The sequence below is a fragment of the Nothobranchius furzeri genome, chromosome 5 (assembly GCF_043380555.1).
Source record: "Nothobranchius furzeri strain GRZ-AD chromosome 5, NfurGRZ-RIMD1, whole genome shotgun sequence".
NCBI lineage: Eukaryota > Metazoa > Chordata > Actinopteri > Cyprinodontiformes > Nothobranchiidae > Nothobranchius > Nothobranchius furzeri.
This window is the reverse complement of record NC_091745.1, coordinates 32,744,678-32,764,196: the sequence shown is the minus strand read 5'-3', so window position 1 is coordinate 32,764,196 and position 19,519 is coordinate 32,744,678. Positions and strand designations below refer to the sequence as shown.

The window sequence follows — 19,519 nt, the reverse complement described above, 5'->3', positions numbered from 1 at the left end:
GGGGGAGCTCCAAGTCCCAGAGATCCAGGCGCTGCCCCAGAATGCAGGAACCCCAAGGAGACTGCAACCAGGAAGGCCCCCGCCCCCCTCGAGAGGCACAGAGGATCGCCCCGGGGGGCCACAACCAGCAGCCGGCAGAGTCCCCGGAGATATCAGCGGCAAGCCCACAGGCCCGCCCGCAGCCTCCCACCCCCTAGCCGGCCGAGCCCGGGACCCAGCGACCCGGGACCCAGGGGCGACCACCCCCGCCGGGGACCCAGCAGAGCCCAGGGACCCAGACCCCACCAGGCAGCCACCGGGATCTAACAGGCAGATGCCAAAATCTTAAACCCCCAGACCCAGTTGCCCCGAACACTCAGGCAGACCAAGGCACAAGCCCCCACACCAGGTGTGGCAGGGGGAGGGGGGACAGAGATCTATATCATCAAGAGAAGTTCCAGGAGAGGGGAGGACCCAAAGGCCCCACCTGACATATACAGTCATACACAAACACAGTCACACGCTCCCTCCCTCATGCTCACACATGCACATACAACCCAAGACTTACAAAAATGCACGCCGGACACCCACTCATGCTCCCCATACACACCCTATTCACTCTGGTCCCGGTACTGCTGCACATTGGGTACAACCATCACCGGTAACCAGAGTTTGACCCTTTCTGCTGGGGTGCTGATGAGCAGGCTCCCCCGCCCAACGCTGAGCACAGCAACCCACCACCCCAGACCCCAATCAGACGGCCAGATCTCCCTCCTAGCCTCCAGCCCCAGGAAGCCTAGCAACAACAGAGGTGGCTAAGACCCCTAGTCTCCCTCCGCCTGCTCCAATATAGTGTTGTGTGATCATGAGGTGTATTCCATGGCTGTGGTGAGTGGGCAGTGCGGGCATCATCCAGCATATGCCAGCTGATGCCACCGCACCACCCCACTTACACCCTCAGCCATCAATGTCTAAGTGCGGTTTAAAATTGGAAGTGGGCACCGGCACTCGGGAGGAGGCTGAAATATCCCCCTGCCAAATGCCGTTGAATGTGCTCACTCCCAAGGGCCTAAGTGTGTGTTTGTGTGGAATGTCGTCAGTGGAAGTGTATAAGGTGCAAATAAAATTGGGGGGCAGGTTTCCACAGGAATGCGGAAATGGGGTCCATACCCGCACTCCCTGACTTGCCCACCCCCCAAGGTCCTATGTGTATGTTTGTGTGATGATGTGAGGGAGCAGGAGGAGAGAAATATGCGGGGATGGGGAGGAATGGCTGGTTGTCGGCAGAAAAATACTTTTCGGACATACGAAAACAATACAAAAACAAATCAGCGACCAATATAGCCACCTTTCTTTGCAAGGACACTCCAAAGCCTGCCATCCATGGATTCTGTCAGTGTTATGATCTGTTCACCATCAACATTGCGTGTAGCAGCAACCACAGCCTCCCAGACATTGTTCAGAGAGGTGTACTGTTTTCCCTCCTTGTAAATCTCACATTTGATGATGGACCACAGGTTCTCAATGGGGTTCAGATCAGGTGAACAAGGAGGCCATGTCATTAGTTTTTCTTCTTTAATACCCTTTCTTGCCAGCCACGCTGTGGAGTACTTGGACGCGTGTGATGGAGCATTGTCCTGCATGAAAATCATGTTTTCCTTGAAGGATGCAGACTTCTTCCTGTACCACTGCTTGAAGAAGGTGTCTTCCAGAAACTGGCAGTAGGACTGGGAGTTGAGCTCGACTCCATCCTCAACCCGAAAAGGCCCCACAAGCTCATCTTTGATGATACCAGCCCAAACCAGTACTCCACCTCCACCTTGCTGGCGTCTGAGTCGGACTGGAGCTCTCTGGCCTTTACCAATCCAGCCACGGGCCCATCCATCTGGCCCATCAAGACTCACTCTCATTCCATCAGTCCATAAAACCTTAGAAAAATCAGTCTTGAGATATTTCTTGGCCCAGTCTTGACGTTTCAGCTTGTGTGTCTTGTTCAGTGGAGGTCGTCTTTCAGCCTTTCTTACCTTGGCCATGTCTCTGAGTATTGCACACCTTGTGCTTTTGGGCACTCCAGTGATGTTGCAGCTCTGAAATATGGCCAAACTGGTGGCAAGTGGCATCTTGGCAGCTGCACGCTTGACTTTTCTCAGTTCATGGGCAGTTATTTTGCTCCTTGGTTTGTCCACACGCTTCTTGCGACCCTGTTGACTATTTTGAATGAAACACTTGATTGTTCGATGATCACGCTTCAGAAGCTTTGCAGTTTTAAGACTGCTGCATCCCTCTGCAAGATATCTCACTATTTTTGACCTTTCTGAGCCTGTCAAGTCCTTCTTTTGACCCATTTTGCCAAAGGAAAGGAAGTTGCTTAATAATTAGGCACACCTGATATAGGGTGTTGATGTCATTAGACCACACCCCTTCTCATTACAGAGATGCACATCACCCAATATGCTTAATTGGTAGTAGGCTTTCGAGCCTATACAGCTTGGAGTAAGACAACATGCATGAAGAGGATGAGGTGGACAGAATACGCATTTGCCTAATAATTCTGCACTCCCTGTATAAACACACAAGTGATCTGAATTATTTTCCATTCAGTCGACTGCTCAAAATGTTAGTGAACATTCACACAATTTAAAGTTAGTGCACACACACACTCTCTCACTAGTGGCATGCATCTGAAACTAATTCTGATCTGTGAACTAACTGCACTGTAACCTGAACGTTCCCCCTTAGATCTTGTCTAGGAACCTTAGACATGTGTTTTTTCCCCTAACTGCACTCACTGTTCACTACTAAATATCTCCCTGACAACCAAATCACTTATAAAAATAATATTGATGTGTTAGCACCTACAGTCAATAAGAACCGCTGTTGAAAACAAATTAGTTGAAAAAGGAAAAAATTTTAAGTCTCTTGTCTATAAACGCTAAAATCCCACTTGTCATTTTACCTCAAATTTAAAAGTAACCTAGATTATGTCATCTTGCTTTTCTTCTTGTGATTTTAGTTTGTAATAGTTTTCTTGGTAAATGTATTTTACTTTATCGCTACAACCTGCCACCTTGAGGGTAGCACTCTGGAACAGTGACTGTTGCGATTGATTTGTGCTACAAATAAAAACCGACATAACTCATCTCGACTACGGTTAGGTCAAGTTTAATTTTAGACTCAGTTTATTTAGAAAATATTGAACATCACAGAGTTTGTCCAACCGAATTTTGTTACCCTTTTGTAATACATATGGAAATAATTAGATGTACAGTATATTATCCTAAAGCTTGGCAGTTATCATGATTCAGCTTAATATTAATCCAAGACATCCAGAGCAAAGAAACTATTGTTGAAGTAAATTCGGTGCTTGAGTTTCTCCTATAATGAAATAAGTAATTTTAGCACCCATGACTCGAAGTTTCCTCTCCTAAATGTTTAACAGTAACGTTGGTGATTTTAAAACCTTTAAAAACACTTAAATCTTTGCATTTCTTCTTCTCTTTTCTCATCTGTACAATGACTTAAATATCTTTCTGTTGTTCTATAATATTTAATAGTTTAATTTATGATCCTTTTTTCCTGTGGATTTGCTTTGTCAGTGAAAATTTCTGTCTTTTGCTTTCTGATTTTAATTACCCTTTCTTTATTCTATATGTTTTCATTCTGTTTCTATGATTCTTTCAAGACTTGATTTTAAAACTTGTGTGCTCTTCTTAATATAGCACTGTAATTTTTTCTTCTCTGTTATAAACACTATTTTAATACCCATTAATAAAAAAATATCAATGGTCTTAAATTAACCTATTAGGCATAATCTTTTTCCTCTTGGTCTGGTGGATCTGATAGTCCATGGGTTCTTAATGACCCCCAGCCAAAGGTCAAAGTTCGTCACATATGTCTCCACATATTGGAGTAGCCCAACAAGCTTAGCAGCCCAAAGCTTAGAAGATGCCTCCAGGGACCCCCTCAGAGTCGTATTGCAGTGTGAATTCAGTCCATTCTTGTGAATGATTCTCATAGGGGTGGCCCAGATCCCTGCACACTCAGTGAAGCAGCTCTTGGACTTGATAGTTTTGCTGACTTGTTTGACTGTCTTGAAGGAATTGTTGACAGATCCACATTCGCTAACAGGTTTAACCCAGTGAAGAAAAAAATCACACTATATTGTCAATAAAAAAACATCATCCTACCATATTTGATTAGATGAAAATGGCAGAACCTGCTATTATTTCTGCTTTTGTAAATCGTTAATCTCCAAATACTTGTAACTACAAATTTACCCTGAAACTTAGTTCAATCCGAATTGTGAATTCATTTATCACATGACAGAAACTTATCCTCATTAATGCTTTGTTAAACAAAATCCACTTTAATATCATTTGTTATTCAATCATGTCCTATTAAAGCTGTAGAGTGAACTTTTATAGCTGAAAATGTAGACTCCTGTTCCTAAAAATTAGCTTAAAAGATTTTTTTCATGCCTCTTAGCAACATGTGTGTATATATATGTATATATATATATATATATATATATATATATGTATATATATATATATATATATATATATATGTATATATATGTATATATATATGTATGTATATATATGTATATATATATATATATATATATATATATATATATATATATGTATATATATACATATATATATACGTATATATGTATATATATATATATATATGTATGTATATATATATATATGTATATATATATATATACATACATATATGTATGTATATATATATATATATATGTATATATATATATATATATATATATATGTATATATATGTATGTATATATATATATATATATATATATATATATATATATATATGTATATATATATATATATATGTATGTATATAAATATATATATATATATATATATATATATATATATATATATATATATATATATATATATATATATATATATATATATATATATATATACATATATATATATTGTGGAGATTAAAAATATGAAAATAATTAATAAAGTGGTTCCCTAACATTTGGCTACAAATCTCAACCAATCATTGCTTTTGTACAGAAAACACTGATTGGACATCTAATTTGTCTGTCTCACCAAACCGCCGCTTTTCCGCCTTTCCCCATGATCTACATTTTTGTGCACGGACTCCGTTTTCAGCAGAACACAACCAGAATTGAGATGCTCGGCCGAACCGGAAGTGAAATGTTTCGAAGGTCAGAGAAGAAAACACAGCTGGCCGCTACAAACAGAGTTCCAAAGTGAAAAACAGCATTTGAATTAGCAGAAAACGTTGGTTACGTATTGTAACCCCAGATTCTTTGAGTATAGCGTAACCCTTTAAGCCATAGCCTATTGGATTAATATCATCCCCTTAACCAATAATTGAAGAGCTTTTATGTACGCCCGCCTCCTAGGCGGATCCTGGCCCCTAAAAAGGGCACAGCGAGCATAGCTCGTCTCCATAAGTCTTATTGAGCCCAAAGAACCAGTGGGGCCAAGATGCTCAAAGGGCTACGCTATACTCATAGAATCTGGGATTACAATACGCAACCAACGTTCTATTTCGTATAGCTCCGCCCTTTAAGCCATCGCCTATTGGATTAAAGGCGGAGCCAGATATAGTCAATGCCACATTGGTTCAGAACTAAACCTGAGCGGACTCAAGAGGCTCCACCTAATAAACCTCTACAGCTGTCGGCGGTCGTAAACATGAGAACAGCTAGAGAACATGATGACAGCATATGATCAGCGTATAGCTGATGAAAATCAACTCCAAGGTTGCCTAGCAACCGGTTGGAGAGAAGCTGTCACAATCAAGAGAACACAATGTGACATATTGTAAGGACATGTCAACGAGGGTGTTTAAGAACACAAGGATGACAAAAACAAAACTGCAAGGTTTCTGATAAGAACTTTCAGCGACAGCTGTGATTAAGCTGAACTGTGCGTTAGCACCACATTAGTAACGAGGCTGGTGGACACCTCTCTGAGGTAAAACAGGTGGTGAAGACCATGAAGCAGCCATGCATATGTCTGCTACAGACATTCCAGCTCGCAATGGCCCCAGAGGAAGAAACCGCCTGATTAGAATGCACTTTTAATCTGACTGGAGCATCCAAGCCAGATGAAGCATAGGTACTTGTGATGACGTCCCACAGCCAATGTGAAAGATGCTGAGATGACAGAGGTTGCCCTTTGGAACAATCACTGTAGTGAACAAACAGCTGCTGCGGAGTGCGCAGCTGAGCTGTGCGAGAGACTTAGAGTCTGAGTGCATGCACTGGGCACAGCAGGATGCAGCATCTTACTGACACATGAGGGGAAGGAAAACCCTACCAGAGAAATGGTTCAGAACCTGAAAGAGCTTGTGATTTCTTTGGGGTAGGTCGCTGGGTTTGGGTCAGAGAACGTCTATACACCCATCATTCCATTTCCTGAGACAAGATGGCAAGACAGAGAGAGAATTTAGGTCACTAATCCTCTTAAATGACGTCACATCCAGCAACATTGCGGTTTTGAGGGACAAAACCTTTATTGGAACCTGGTTCAAAGGGAGCCTGGGACAGCCCATGCAGAACCACAGCCAGATCCCAGTTGAGAGTTACACATTCGTGTGTCAGCACGAAAGGCAGAATGCTAGCTAATGGGCAGGAGAGGAGATCAAGTTTTACTCCTCACATAAGCGCTGAAACGCAGCCCATTTAGCAGAATACGAGATCACTGTGGATGAAGCGCAAGCGTTCTGAATGGTCTGGATCATGTCAGGTGATAGACCAAGAGACACTGAGTGTAACCATTTAGCAATCAAACCAACAAATGTAGACTCAGGATTGGTGGGTGTCTGATGGCTCTGCCTGCTTGCAGGAGCGCATCCTTTCTCCAAAACAGGCGCCACAGATGCGTCGTCACCAACAGCTGCAGTTCCAAAGACAAAGGAGCTGCGCTGCGTTGAGGGGCTACCAGAACAATTGATAGCTGTTCCTGCCCAATTCATACCAAGAGGCTGGGAATTAGCGCAACCGGGGAAAAAGGTTAAGTAGGACCCTGAGCCATGATTCGTGAGCTAAAGCATCAATACCAAATGGGAGACAATCTTGTGTGCTCAAAGAGAACCACAGTCTGCAGAGTGTGTTTTTGCGAGACTCAAGCAGATCCACAGCCGCAATCCCCCAAACTCTCCCAATATGAGACTGTCACGAACTGAACTAGAAGGACCCGTAATGACACCAAACATTGAAAAGCACCTTTAAAAGTCTTTATTTGATGCAGAGTTACCAGAGGTGGGCGAGGCTGGAGACAGAGTCGAAGAGGAGGTGAGGGTCAAAACTAGATCGGACATGCAGAAAAAGGGAACAGGCAGGAGACGAGGTAGACAGGCGACGGTCGTGGTGGCAGGCAGAGTACAAGGCAGGGGTCGGGCGAGAACGAGGTCCGGAGGCTGAGATCAGGCAGGGTGAATGGCTGGAAGATTTACTTGCAGTAGCGTTCAATAATCTGGCAGTGAACTGGTGGCTGGCTGGTGAATATAAAGCAGGAGGAACAGGTGTGGTGAATGAGGCTGATGACAGGAACAGGTGAAGTGGATGAAGCTGATTGCGGTTGGCAAGGAAACAGGGCTTTTCAGGAGCTAGATGAGGAGGCAGAGGAGGGTGAAGAATTGGGAATCATGACAGACCCCCCCCCACCCCCCCACCCTTTCAAGGGTGGATTCAAGATGCCCACAGGAAACCAGAGCAGGGCGGGAGGAGGGGGACCAGGATGGAGGGCCAGAGCAGGGCGGGAGGAGGGGGACCAGCGAGGAGGGCCAGAAGAGTCTGGGGGCCGGCAGCGGGGAACCAGGAGCCGGGACTGCGGGAGTCTGGAGGGTCGACGACGGGGAACCAGGAGCCGGGACTGTGGGATTCTGGGGAGCCGGTGACGGGGAACCAGATGCCGGGACTGCGGGAGTCTGGGGGGCCGGCGACGGGGAACCAGGAGCCGGGACTGCAGGAGTCTGGGGACTGGGGACACTGGAGGACGAGGACTAAGAGGGGACTCTAGACAAAGACTAAGAGGGGACTCTGGGCGAAGACTAAGAGGGGACTCTGGAGACTGAGGGGACAGAGGGGACTCTGGAGATGGGGACTCTGGACACTCTGGAGACGGGGACTCTGGACACTCTGGAGACGGGGACTCTGGACACTCTGGAGACGGAGACTCTGGACACTCTGGAGATGGGGACTCTGGACACTCTGGAGATGGGGACTCTGGAAGGGACGAAGACTCTAGAGGGGATGAAGACTCTTGAGGGGACGAAGACTCTTGAACAGGCTGGACCGGGAAAGAAGCCTCTTGGACGCGCTGGACCGGAGACGAAGCCTCGTGGACGGGCTGGACCGGAGACCAAACCTCGTGGACAGGCTGGACTGGAACCTCATGGACGGGCTGGACCGGGACCTCATGAACGGGCTGGACCGGGAACCTCTTGGACAGGCTGGACAGGATGCGGTGCGACCTCCGGGACCACCGCTGGAGCAGGATGCAATGCGACCTCCGGGACCACTGCTGGAGCAGGATGCGGCGTGACCTCCAGGACCACCACGGAAGCAGGACGCGACGCGACCTCCAGGACCAGCGCGGGAGCAGGACGCGGCGCGACCTCCGGGTCCACCGCTGGAGCAGGATGTAGCACGTCCTCCGGCACCACCGCTGGAGCAGGATGCGGCACGTCCTCCGGGACCACCGCTGGAGCAGGATGCGGCACGTCCTCCGGGACCACCGCTGGAGCAGGATGCCGGGCGACCTCCTGGACCACCGCTGGAGCAGGACGTGGCGCGACTTCCGGGATCACTGCTGGAGCAGGAAGCGGTGCAACCTCCAGGACCACTGCTGGAGCAGGATGCGATGCGACCTCCGGGACCACCGCTGGAATAGGATGCGATGTGACCTCCGGGACCATTGCTGGGACAGGATGCGGTGCGACCTCCGGGACCACCGCTGGGACAGGATGTGATGCGAACTTCGGGACCACCGCTGGGACAGTATGCAATGCGACCCTCTGGACCACCGCTGGAGCAGGACAGACGGAGCCTCTCGTACAAACGGAGGTGGGACCCCCGCTGGACATGTATGTATTGCAGACCCTGGGACCACCGCTGGACATGGATGCGATGTGACCCCGGGAACTACCGCTGGACCTGGGCAGGCGGAGTCTCTTGGAAAGACGAAGGTGGAATCTCTGCTGGACGAGGATGTGGTGCGGCCTCTGGGACCACAGCTGGACGTGGATGCGGTGCAACCCCTGGAACCACCGCTGGACCGGGACAGGCGGAGCCTCTTCAAAAGGCAGAAGTAGGAACCCCACTGAGCGTGGGTGCAGTGAGACTCCTGGGACCACCGTTGGACGTGGACACTGTACATCTCCTGGGACCACCGCTGGACGTGGACGGAACGGAGGGATTTGAGGCTTGAGCGGCGTGACTGCTAAACCTTGGATCTGGGCGCCGGTCACCTGACGAGCCTGTTTGCTGGTTTGGAGTAGATCCATGAGTACGGCCATCCTGGTCTCCAAAACCAAGATGCTGCGTTCTACTCTGAGTCGCTGCTCCTGTGTTGGCGTCGAGTCTATGTTGTGGCCAGATTATTCTGTCATGAACTGAACTAGAAGGACCCATAAGGACACCAAACACTGAAAACCACCTTTAAAAGTCGTTATTTGATGCAGAGTTACCAGAGGTGGGCGAGGCTGGAGACAGAGTCGAAGAGGAGGCGAGGGCCAAAACTAGATCGGACATGCAGAAACGGAACAGGCAGGAGACGAGGTAGAGAACAGGCGAAGGTCGTGGTGGCAGGCAGAGTACAAGGCAGGGGTCAGGGGCGAAAGCGAGGTCTGGAGGCTGAGATCAGGCAGGGTGAATGGCTGGAAGATTTACTTGCAGTAGCTTTCAATAATCTGGTAGTGAACTGGTGGCTGGCTGGTGAATATAAAGCAGGAGGAACAGATGTGGTGAATGAGGCTGATGAGAGGAACAGGTGAAGTGGATGAAGCTGATTGCGGTTGGCAGGGAAACAGGGCTTGTCAGGAGCTAGATGAGGAGGCAGAGGAGGGTGAAGGATTGGGAGTCATGACAGAGACACAAGATTGGGGTGGTGATGCCACTCCAAGTGATGTGGGCCACATCTGGACATGATGTCTGCTTCAACATTCAAAATGCCCAGGCTGCAAACTGCTTTTAAAGACAGAAGGTGTCTGATCCCAGCACAGAAGCATTCTGGCTACCCACAGAAGTACGGCAGAGTGAACCCCGCCTTGGCGGTTCACATATGCGACTTGGTTGTCCGAGTGAACAACAACATTGTGGATTGGAACAGAGGTGCAATGTGGAGAATCGCTTTGTGGATCTCAGGACATCTAACACATTTAGGCACGCATGAATTCATGGACGCCAACTGCCGCCAACTGAATGGGACAAACGTGTAGAGCCCACCCATCCTGACAGAAATGAGTCTGTAAATATTGAAACATGGGAGGCCACGCAGCCAAGCGGGACTCCTCTTCTCATGGTCTGGGGACTACCTGATGTTGCAGATCCCTCCACTGAGGGAGGAACGGGCAAGATGTAAAGCTTGTGGTGGATCAGGCGAACCTTGAGATGTCTGAGCCAATGTTGAATGTATCTCATCATGCTCATCAGTTTAATGACTGTCAGTGCCGTCACAGAGTGACGTGTGCACATGTGCCTGAGCATCGCAGTTAAGTCCATAATTCCAGACTGTGACAAGTGCTCTTTCATGATCCCGGAGTTCATTTCCACTCCCAAAAATCACCTGAGAAGGAGTCACCAAACTTTCCTCCTCGTTTATGGAAAACCCGAACCTGACGTTCTGCCAGCGTCCGCAAGTCTGCATCGGACTTGGAGCAGGTCAAAAGCAGGAGATCATGTGGAAAGAGGATTTTCATGCCTTTGGTGCATATTGGTTGGAGCGCCACCTTGAGGCACATGGTGCAAGGGGGTACCTGAAAGGAGGATGTTGCACTGGAACTGAGCTCCGATGAAGGAGAAACGCAGGAATCTCCTGTGTTTTGGGATCACCAGAATGTGAAAATAGGCATCTCTCAGGTTGATGCAGGTGAACTGATCGCCTGGATGCACATAACTCAGAACCTGTCAGATGGTCAGCAGGCAGAAGTATCTTACTGCCTCGAAGCGGAAAGATTGAGAATAGGCTTGATTCCTCCTGACTTTTCCAGAACCAGGAAGAAGCAAGTGTAGAACCTTGAGCCTCCTTCGCCCTTTGGAACCCTGAAAGTAGCTTCCTTTCCAGTAGTTCCAGCAGTTCTGATCTGAGCACGAGATTGATCTGATGTCAATTTGGTCTCCACAGTCCCTGCAAATGGGGAAGGGCAAGACTGAAACTGAAGTCTGTGACCATGTAGATGTTGTGTATCCATGCCCCCATGTGATAAGCACATGTCCATGCCTGCATGACTGTGCAGAGACTGGGTTACAGCACCTGGTATTCCTAAGCGGTCTCCCATCCAGGTACTGATCAAGCCCTACCCTGGATTGCTTCCAAGATCAGATGAGATCTGGCTTTTTCAGGGTGGTAAAGCCTTAAATTCTGACTAAGCACGCAAGCCATCCTCGAGCCCTTACTGTTGTCTGCCACCTCCACAGAAGGGAGGGGCGACCCAAGGGGTTGTCCGTGGAGGGCGGGAGGCCCATGTCATCCACAGATGATGGATGGGCCATAAGCACGGGTGGCTGAACAAAGATTGGCGCGCTCAGCTGTAGCGTGCGAGCGCAAGAACCGGCGATGCAGGCAGCCCTCTTAGTCAGTGTGGGAGCATGAGAGGTTGCCTCTCTGGCGAATGGTCGCTGCCTCATCAGCAGACCGCATTGCTCGCCACGGAGCCCTTGTTTAATGTCACGTTCACACACAAGATTTGTGTGTGGGGGGTTTGACAGCTAAGTGAAGGAAGTGTGTTCCTTGTTAGCGTGTCATCCCTTAGCCTTAAAGCAGTTAGCAGCTGTAGCTAACCCATTGTGAACCTCAGCTGAGTGGTCTCCAGAAATGGGTGCTTTAGGTGTGGGACACCCCGACAGAGTGCTCAACAGAACCTTCTGATGAAAACACTGTTTCAAAATCCTGCACTTATGATTTGAACATGAAGATGACCACACATACGTCCCCCAAAGAGTCATTTTGGCGGGCAGGGAGTGTGAGACAGCACAACCATGCAGGCTGCAGCACATCCCGCGGAGATGAAACTCAGCTCAAACCATGGTGTGGGAGCGAGGTAGGCGGAGCCGCAGCCGGCGGGTAACTGGGTTGTGACAGGCAGAGATCCAAGCAAACCCATAATCATGCAGACTCACACCACATCCCATCAGGAAAAAACTCCGCCGGGAGCAGAGCACGCGCGTGTGTGACGAGGTACGCATCCGCGACCCGAAAGCCCAAAACTGTGGCACGGTGAGATGTGCATTCCGGCTGTGCAGGAGGGATGGTTGTGCTTGGCGAGGGAAAACTTGTGTGAGAGGACAGCAGAAGGATCGTACGAACCATCTGTAGCTGTGGATCGTAACAGTAATTTGTTCTCAGGGAATGTTTATTTTAAATAACATTCCTAAGCAGTCGTAATCACACACATTTTCCTGCATCGAGTCACCAAGCTTGAGCTGGAAGAATGGAGACAGCGGCCGAGTGTTGGTTCTGAGCAGAACTCGGGCCAGCTAGATAGCTATAAGCCGTCCGACTTATGCAGCACGGGCGCGGGAACAGAAAGGCTTAGCAACTAGCTAACGAAGTAGCACTCTCATGACCCGCATAGGAAGCAGGTGTACTTAAAAGCTCTTCAATGATTGATTAAGGCGATGGCTTAAAGGGCTAGGCTATACGAAATAGAACAAAATACGCTTGGACAAAGAGGGCACAGGACAGACAATAGAGGACAAACCACGGTGAACATTGGCATCACGTTTCAACGATGGAGGCAGTCACACGGCTTGAAAACTGATGCTATGGTTTGTATTTTTCTTTTGGACAGATTATTCTTGCTTCATATTAAAACAACTTGCTTTACTTAAAGCCATTGTTTTATTAATTTTATTTTATTTAGAATGATTGAACTAGATTGTTGCCTTGTTTTATACCTGACTATGTTAGCACCTTTCTTTGTTAGCACAACGTGCTGATGCTACATAAACCGTTATGAACATAAGGGCTTTTATTTATGAAAAAAATAACTGGTGACATACAGATCAGGATCAACTTAGTCATTCGTGTATTTTCCTCACTAATAGCTTCACATTTTTGTTGCTAGTTACAAAATGCAGCATCTTCAACTCCACTCCTTTATGTCATGAATGAACCAACAGCGCAGCTGCTTCTGCGATGCCTGATCGGTAAGTGTAAATGTACTTCTAACACACGCTTTGAGGATTGCGTATGCTGTTGTCCACAACAGTCCTTATTTGTGTCAAGTTGCTGCATATGAGAACAAATGTCTGCAGCTTTCTAAAATTATCCTTATTAAAATATATTTTAAGTCAAACAGTTTACAGATCTCTGCTGTGCAGTTTATATAATTCTTTTATAAATTCTTCATCTTCTCCAGGTTAGGGACAAGGTCCTGCCTCAAGTGAAGGAGGTTAAGTATCTTGGTGTCTTGTTTATGAGTGAGGGACAAATGGAGCGTGACATCGATAGGCGGATTGGTGCTGCGCCTGCAGTGATGCAGGTGTTGTACCGGTCTGTTGTGGTAAAGAGAGAGCTGATCCAGAAGGCAAAGCTCTCGATTTACCAATCGATCTACGTTCCTAGGGTGGCGCTGATGTCACGTGTCACTATATTGAGAAGTTTGTCTCAATAAGGATAAATTTACAATAAGAAACACAAGCTGCCCACTAGATGGGGTTGTGGCATCATAACTGATCCACCTGCAAGTTTTAGATCTTTTTTTCCTCTCCAACCGTGAAATTATTTTTATTTTGTACTTTAAAATTGCCAGCTGAGTACAAAGTACTTTTATTTAGTAGGACTAAAATAATAAAAACCACTGAGCAAGTATTAGATTAAAGGAACAAAAGTTCCTTAACACAAAGTATTTCAGATACAATCTTCTATTCTAAAGATGATTACAAAGAGCTGCATTATGAGAATATTGTTTTTATGTTTGTCATCAACAGATGTTAAATTTGGCTCGTGAGTGTCTTTATGCAGAATTCTAATTAAATCTTTCATAGAAAATGTTCTGTTTTTGATATAGATTGTTGTTGTAAAACAAAAATGCTAAATTCATATTTTCTTTGTCTATATCTGTGTTTCAGGTGATTCACGTCCACAGCATGGAGACGCTGGTCAGGAATCCAACAAAAATGGCTTCTCACTGCACACTAACCTGGCGTTTTATTAGAATGATTTAGGTCTTTTGAGAAGTGTAGAATATTTTAATTTTATATTCTATATATATATATATATATATATATATATATATATATATATATATATTCATATAGACATGTTAAACTTAGGTGTTTTGAACAAAGAATCCTTGTTGTTGTTGTTGTTTTAATTAAACTTTTACATTTGAATAACAAACAAATGAAACACCCTGAAAAATGAAAAGGTAATAAAATACAAACTAAAAAAGGTAATTTAGCAATGGTAAATAAATGAAATGAGTGTCAGCAACAGTCTTTGTCTAATGTAGTTAGATGATGTTATGGATAAAACCTTTATAGTGTCCGTGTGGGTCTGAGTATCTGTCCCGAGTTTTTCAGACAACATAACTTGGTATTACGACCTTGTGACCATGTTCCTCTGCACACGTGCTTCTCCTACTGCCGGAGGACCCCCTTTGCAAAATGTACACTTCAGTTTGAGGGAGGGCTGATAATGTTGCTTTTCTCTACAGTTTGTGTAAATACACCAGGTGCATCTGATGCAGGAGGAGCTGCTTGGTGATGTCTCATCCATGATGTCTACCAAGAGACTTGGGTCATGTGTTAGATTACTCTCCAGCAGTCTATGGAATGTTTCCAAGTGCAGGGATCTGATCCATGCCTGTTGGAAGATAAGATAAATAAGATGATGGTTACTAGTTTGCTACAGGCTTATGAAGAGTGGTAATTGTGAAGTGACGAGGAAGGGGGTGAGAGGCTTTGGGCACTTTGTGCCCAGGAGCCCTTACAATCATAATCCAGCCCTGCCTATGCAGGTATAAAAAAAAATTGAGAAACATAAACATTTAGATTTTTTGTAAGTGTTTTGAACACAAATTATCCAAATTAGCAGGGTTTTATTCACTAGAATTCCTAAAACTCTTGGTTTATAACATCAATTCACATTTTTCCTGTTAAAAACTGCTGACTAGGTCAAATGTTATAAAATCTGAGAGAGCTACAGCTGTGTCAGAGTGGTGACGAGTTGTGGAAACAGGTCTAGTCTTTATTGCCGAGTCCCTTTTGTTAACTGCTGCAGTTGGTTGTGCTTCAGATTTTTGAGGGGGTGGTGAACCTGCTGGACAGGTTGCAGGCCTGGCACAGCACCCCTGGCATTCCCGGAAACACAGAACTGAAAGAGATGTCAAAGATCGGCCTTCGGATCATCATGGGATACATCCAGCAGCAGAACTCACAGGTTAGCTGCAACAACCGCTCCACCCATTCAACAGGGGTAATGTAACATTTCCCCCTCTGCCTGACTTTCCTAGAGCCACTAGATGGACGTCTGATGGCCTTTTTTAAGAAATTTTTTTACATTGATAAGTGAGGAGCAGAGGTGGAAAGTAACAAATTTACTCACGTTACTGTAATTGAATAGCTTTTTTGTATATTTATACTTTTTAAGTCGTTTTTAAAATCTGTACTTTTACTTTTAGTTGAGTAGAATAGTAATTCGCTACATTTTAAATCATATCCGTTACAGAGTAAAAATAAATTGTAGGCTTATTAAATTAAAAATATTACGTGTAGCAGCATCGGAACAGAGAGAGGCCCCTGCATGAGCACCGCGTCTAAACCGGGAGGGGCGGTACACTTTTGACGATAAGGACAAACAGCCATTTTTACCGCAGTTACGCTCAAAAACATCAGTTCAGTCTAGTGATGGGAATTCCAGCTCTTTGAGTTTAGCTAAGGAGTTACTCCAGCATCAGGAAGATTTATTCTGGTAAATTGTCGGTTAAACATTTTCCAGAGTTATATCAATAATTACACACAGCAGTAAAACTGTAGATTACTGAACTATATTGGGACACGTGATGGAGCTAAAACCAGCTTAGAGCTCCCAGTGGAGCACAGAAATGAAATATTTAAGAAAAGTAAACAAACTGTACCGATTTTGGTTCTGAAGATGAACAGAATCCTCCTCTATGTCCAAATCAGGTCGCAGGTCTTCTGAGTCAAACGGTCTAAAACATGTCTGCACCTCTGGTAGTGATATCCAGCTGGCGGGGTCGGAGTTCGGTTGAACTTCTCTAGTAATCCAATATCCGTTCTCGTCGCCGTATCCCAGAGAAAAAACAAATCTGACCGACTAGCAGAGGCTTCAGAAGCTTCATCTGATTGATGACACAATAATCACGTTTACATGTGCATATTTAATCGGATTGAACGCCCATTCAGATAAAAAATTCTGCATGTAAACATGTCAATCGGAATATTCTGATCCGATTCGGCCCGATCGGATTGAAATTTCAATGCGATTGAGAGAGGTGGTTTATTCCGTTCTTCATTCCAATTGACGTGCACACAGCCATTCGGATTGTTGGGGTAAAATAAAGCCCACTGCGCATGTGTGCAACAGCCAGCGGGCCTCTCCGCGGTCATTTGGACTGCCTGACTTCAAAAACGACGGCGTAATTAACGAGCAGCGGCTTTTAAATCCGACGACAAGCCGTCCCCGTTTCAGTAATATTTAATTCAGAGCTTGCATTTTGTGGAAGTAAAATAAAAATCTGATTATTGCACAAATCAGTCGACAAACATGTTCATGTCTGTACTGGAAATACGCGGGTTTATTGCGGGGGTTGCAGCACACGGATCCCCGTTTATGCCAGCTTTGAACGCAGCAGCTTCTGCAGCAGGTGATGGAGACGCGCTTGTAAAGAAGGCAGGATAATCTGGGTTTTACAGACCTGACTGGAGGCTGATGTTGGGTAGGAACACGTCCTCGGTTAAATACTCTGGACGACAGTAAAGTCCGTGTTAAAAGCATGTAAACGCAGATGACCTGAGATGCGGTTCGTTAATGATGAACACAGGCTTCTAAACTTTCTGAACATCTCCTGTTATTTTGTTTGAACAGATTTTTCTCAACAGTTTCGGCTGATTGTCACATGTTATTAATAATAAGCCACAACAGAGCTCAGTAACCCCCCCCCCCCCCCCCCCCCTCTGTGCCGCAGCGCAGCAGCACAGCTGTCACTTCAGGCCCGCGGACCAGCTGATCCAGAGGCAGAGACATAACCCTCCCTTATTTTAATCAACAATAAAATGCAGCAAAGCATATATCTGCAGTTATTCACTGAAGAAAACGTAACTTCTATGAGCTAAATAAAAATATTAAATTGAATAAATGAATCAGGAAAGCAGGAAGAATACTTTTTTCTGTTTTTACATTTTTTATTTCGTTTCATGGCGTTTGTTTACAATTTTTCTTTCGGGAAAGGCAACTCTGCGCATGCTCAACCTATTTAATCGGATTAAATGCTTGGTGTGTATGTACGCACGGCATGATCGGATCATTTCAGTTCATGTCCATGTGAACAGAGATTCGGAAATTCCGATCAACCAAGATTTCAATCGGATTGAGGAAATTTGGCACATGTAAACGCAGCTACTGTTCTCTGCTATAACGCTAACGCAGAAACAGCGGAGTCAGGCGTTGTTTACTACAGCTGTTTCAGCAGAGCTCCATGTGAAACGTCACTAGCTGCCCAGGGCTTAGACCGGAAGTTAGTTTCAGTTTTTCCCGCGCCGGTCACAAACACCAGATTTTCTTACAATTCCAGCCGTCCAGATCCAAAAATCTTCATCTGAGGTTTTAATACACATTTACACATGCTGCTCAAACGAACTTTGCCTCTGGCCGATATCTTTAAATGAGTGAGTGACCCCACTACCAAGGATGAACTCTGCTAACTTTAAAAATCAGCTGCTCTAAATAAGCATGAAGGTCAGAGAGGAGCTCTAGGATGGACATGGATAAAGGAACTGTAATGTAGAGGTAAAGTAGGGCAGGGCCAACGTTAGCAGCTGTCATACGGTCCATCTGAAATGTTTGACTTTCATTTAGCTTGTTATGTGACAGGTTAGAGCACAGTCTCATGTTAGAGTTTTGTCATGAAAACATTGAGATACCTCACATGCTGATGGCATCTAAACATTAACATTTTTATTTTTTCAAAATAAAGAATAATTTTAATCACAATTGAAACGTACAATCCTAGAAAAACCTCGTCCAATTCAATGTGCACATCCTGTTCTCACTGATTGGATAGAAATCCCTCCATCAAACTGTGTGTGTGTGTGTGTGTGTGTGTGTGTGTGTGTGTGCGCACACATGAGCGTGTTGTGAACTGGTGTTGTGGTTTTGCACTGATGTAACCATCTTTACGCTGACAAAAATGTAACTAAGTAACTTTTACTTTGAGTACATTTTATTTACGATCCTTTTTACTTTTTCTTGAGTAAAAAATCATCAAAGTACTGGTACTCATACTTAAGTAGGACATTTTAGTACTCTTTCCACCTCTGGTGAGGAGTTTAAATACTAGACTTTCTATGTGGTAGAAAAGGGACAAATTCAGACAGACAGTAAGTTTTTTGGCTCGTGAGGAGCGGTGTTACACAATGGTTGGACTTCTGACTGCTCCTCAGTGCAGCCTTTTATTTACAAAAAGCAGTTAAACAATCACCTGAGGGGGCAGTTCCCACGGAAAAGCACAGCCTTGCTTCTACAAACACTCAAAGACAACCCACAACAGGATATAGAAGTTACTAATTAAACGTGTTTAAACAGTTGAAGTGTGCTAATCAGTTGAGACACATGCTTCCCACATCCCCTTCCTTCTCTCTTGCCTGAGACAAATTGTCTGTTTCAGTTAACACACACATATATAGGCAGCTACAAACAAATTAAACACACCCTTGCATCCTCTACAGCAGCGGTGCACAATAGGTGGCCTGTGGGTTAACTGGCAGCCAGTGAAGCTGGAAGGGTGACATGGGTGTGTTCTGAGGACTTGGTCAGAAGCTGAGCACAGGCATTCTGAGGCCTAGTCCACACGTAGCCGTTTTTTTTAAACGAATATCCGCTCCTCCAAAAACTTGCATCCACACCACCTCGTTTTAAAAACAAACTCTGTCCACACGTACCCGGATAAATACGTTGTTAAGGACATGCCAGACCTGTAGGCGGCAGTACTTCCCCCGTTCTTAACCTCGTCCTTCGTCTGTGGTCTTCCGCAAGGAGCAGTAATTCCGCTTGCAAAAACAAACAAGCAAAAAGCGCTTGGACAATTGATAGATCGGGTAGTG

The 19,519-nt window shown here is 45.5% G+C and overlaps 2 protein-coding genes across 2 annotated transcripts in view; both read left to right on the top strand.

Moving 5' to 3' along the window:
• nbeal2 (neurobeachin-like 2) overlaps window positions 1–19,519 on the top strand; it is a 458,076-nt gene that overhangs the window by 304,279 nt on the left and 134,278 nt on the right. The window contains exon 37 of the mRNA XM_070551909.1: window positions 15,474–15,617. Within this exon, the coding sequence (XP_070408010.1) occupies window positions 15,474–15,617 (144 nt within the window). The remainder of the gene's footprint in view (window positions 1–15,473; window positions 15,618–19,519) is intronic.
• On the top strand, window positions 7,933–14,412 carry LOC129156108 (putative per-hexamer repeat protein 5). The gene is made up of 2 exons (XM_054735761.2): window positions 7,933–13,626; window positions 14,306–14,412. Exon 1 carries the CDS (start codon window positions 8,111–8,113, stop codon window positions 9,146–9,148), a length of 1,038 nt encoding a protein of 345 aa, XP_054591736.2. The 5' UTR covers window positions 7,933–8,110; the 3' UTR covers window positions 9,149–13,626; window positions 14,306–14,412.

What these genes read in the sequence shown, in the direction of transcription:
- LOC129156108 (XM_054735761.2), top strand. Translation starts at nt 8,111, where the DNA reads ATGGGGACTCTGGACACTCTGGAGACGGGGACTCTGGACACTCTGGAG.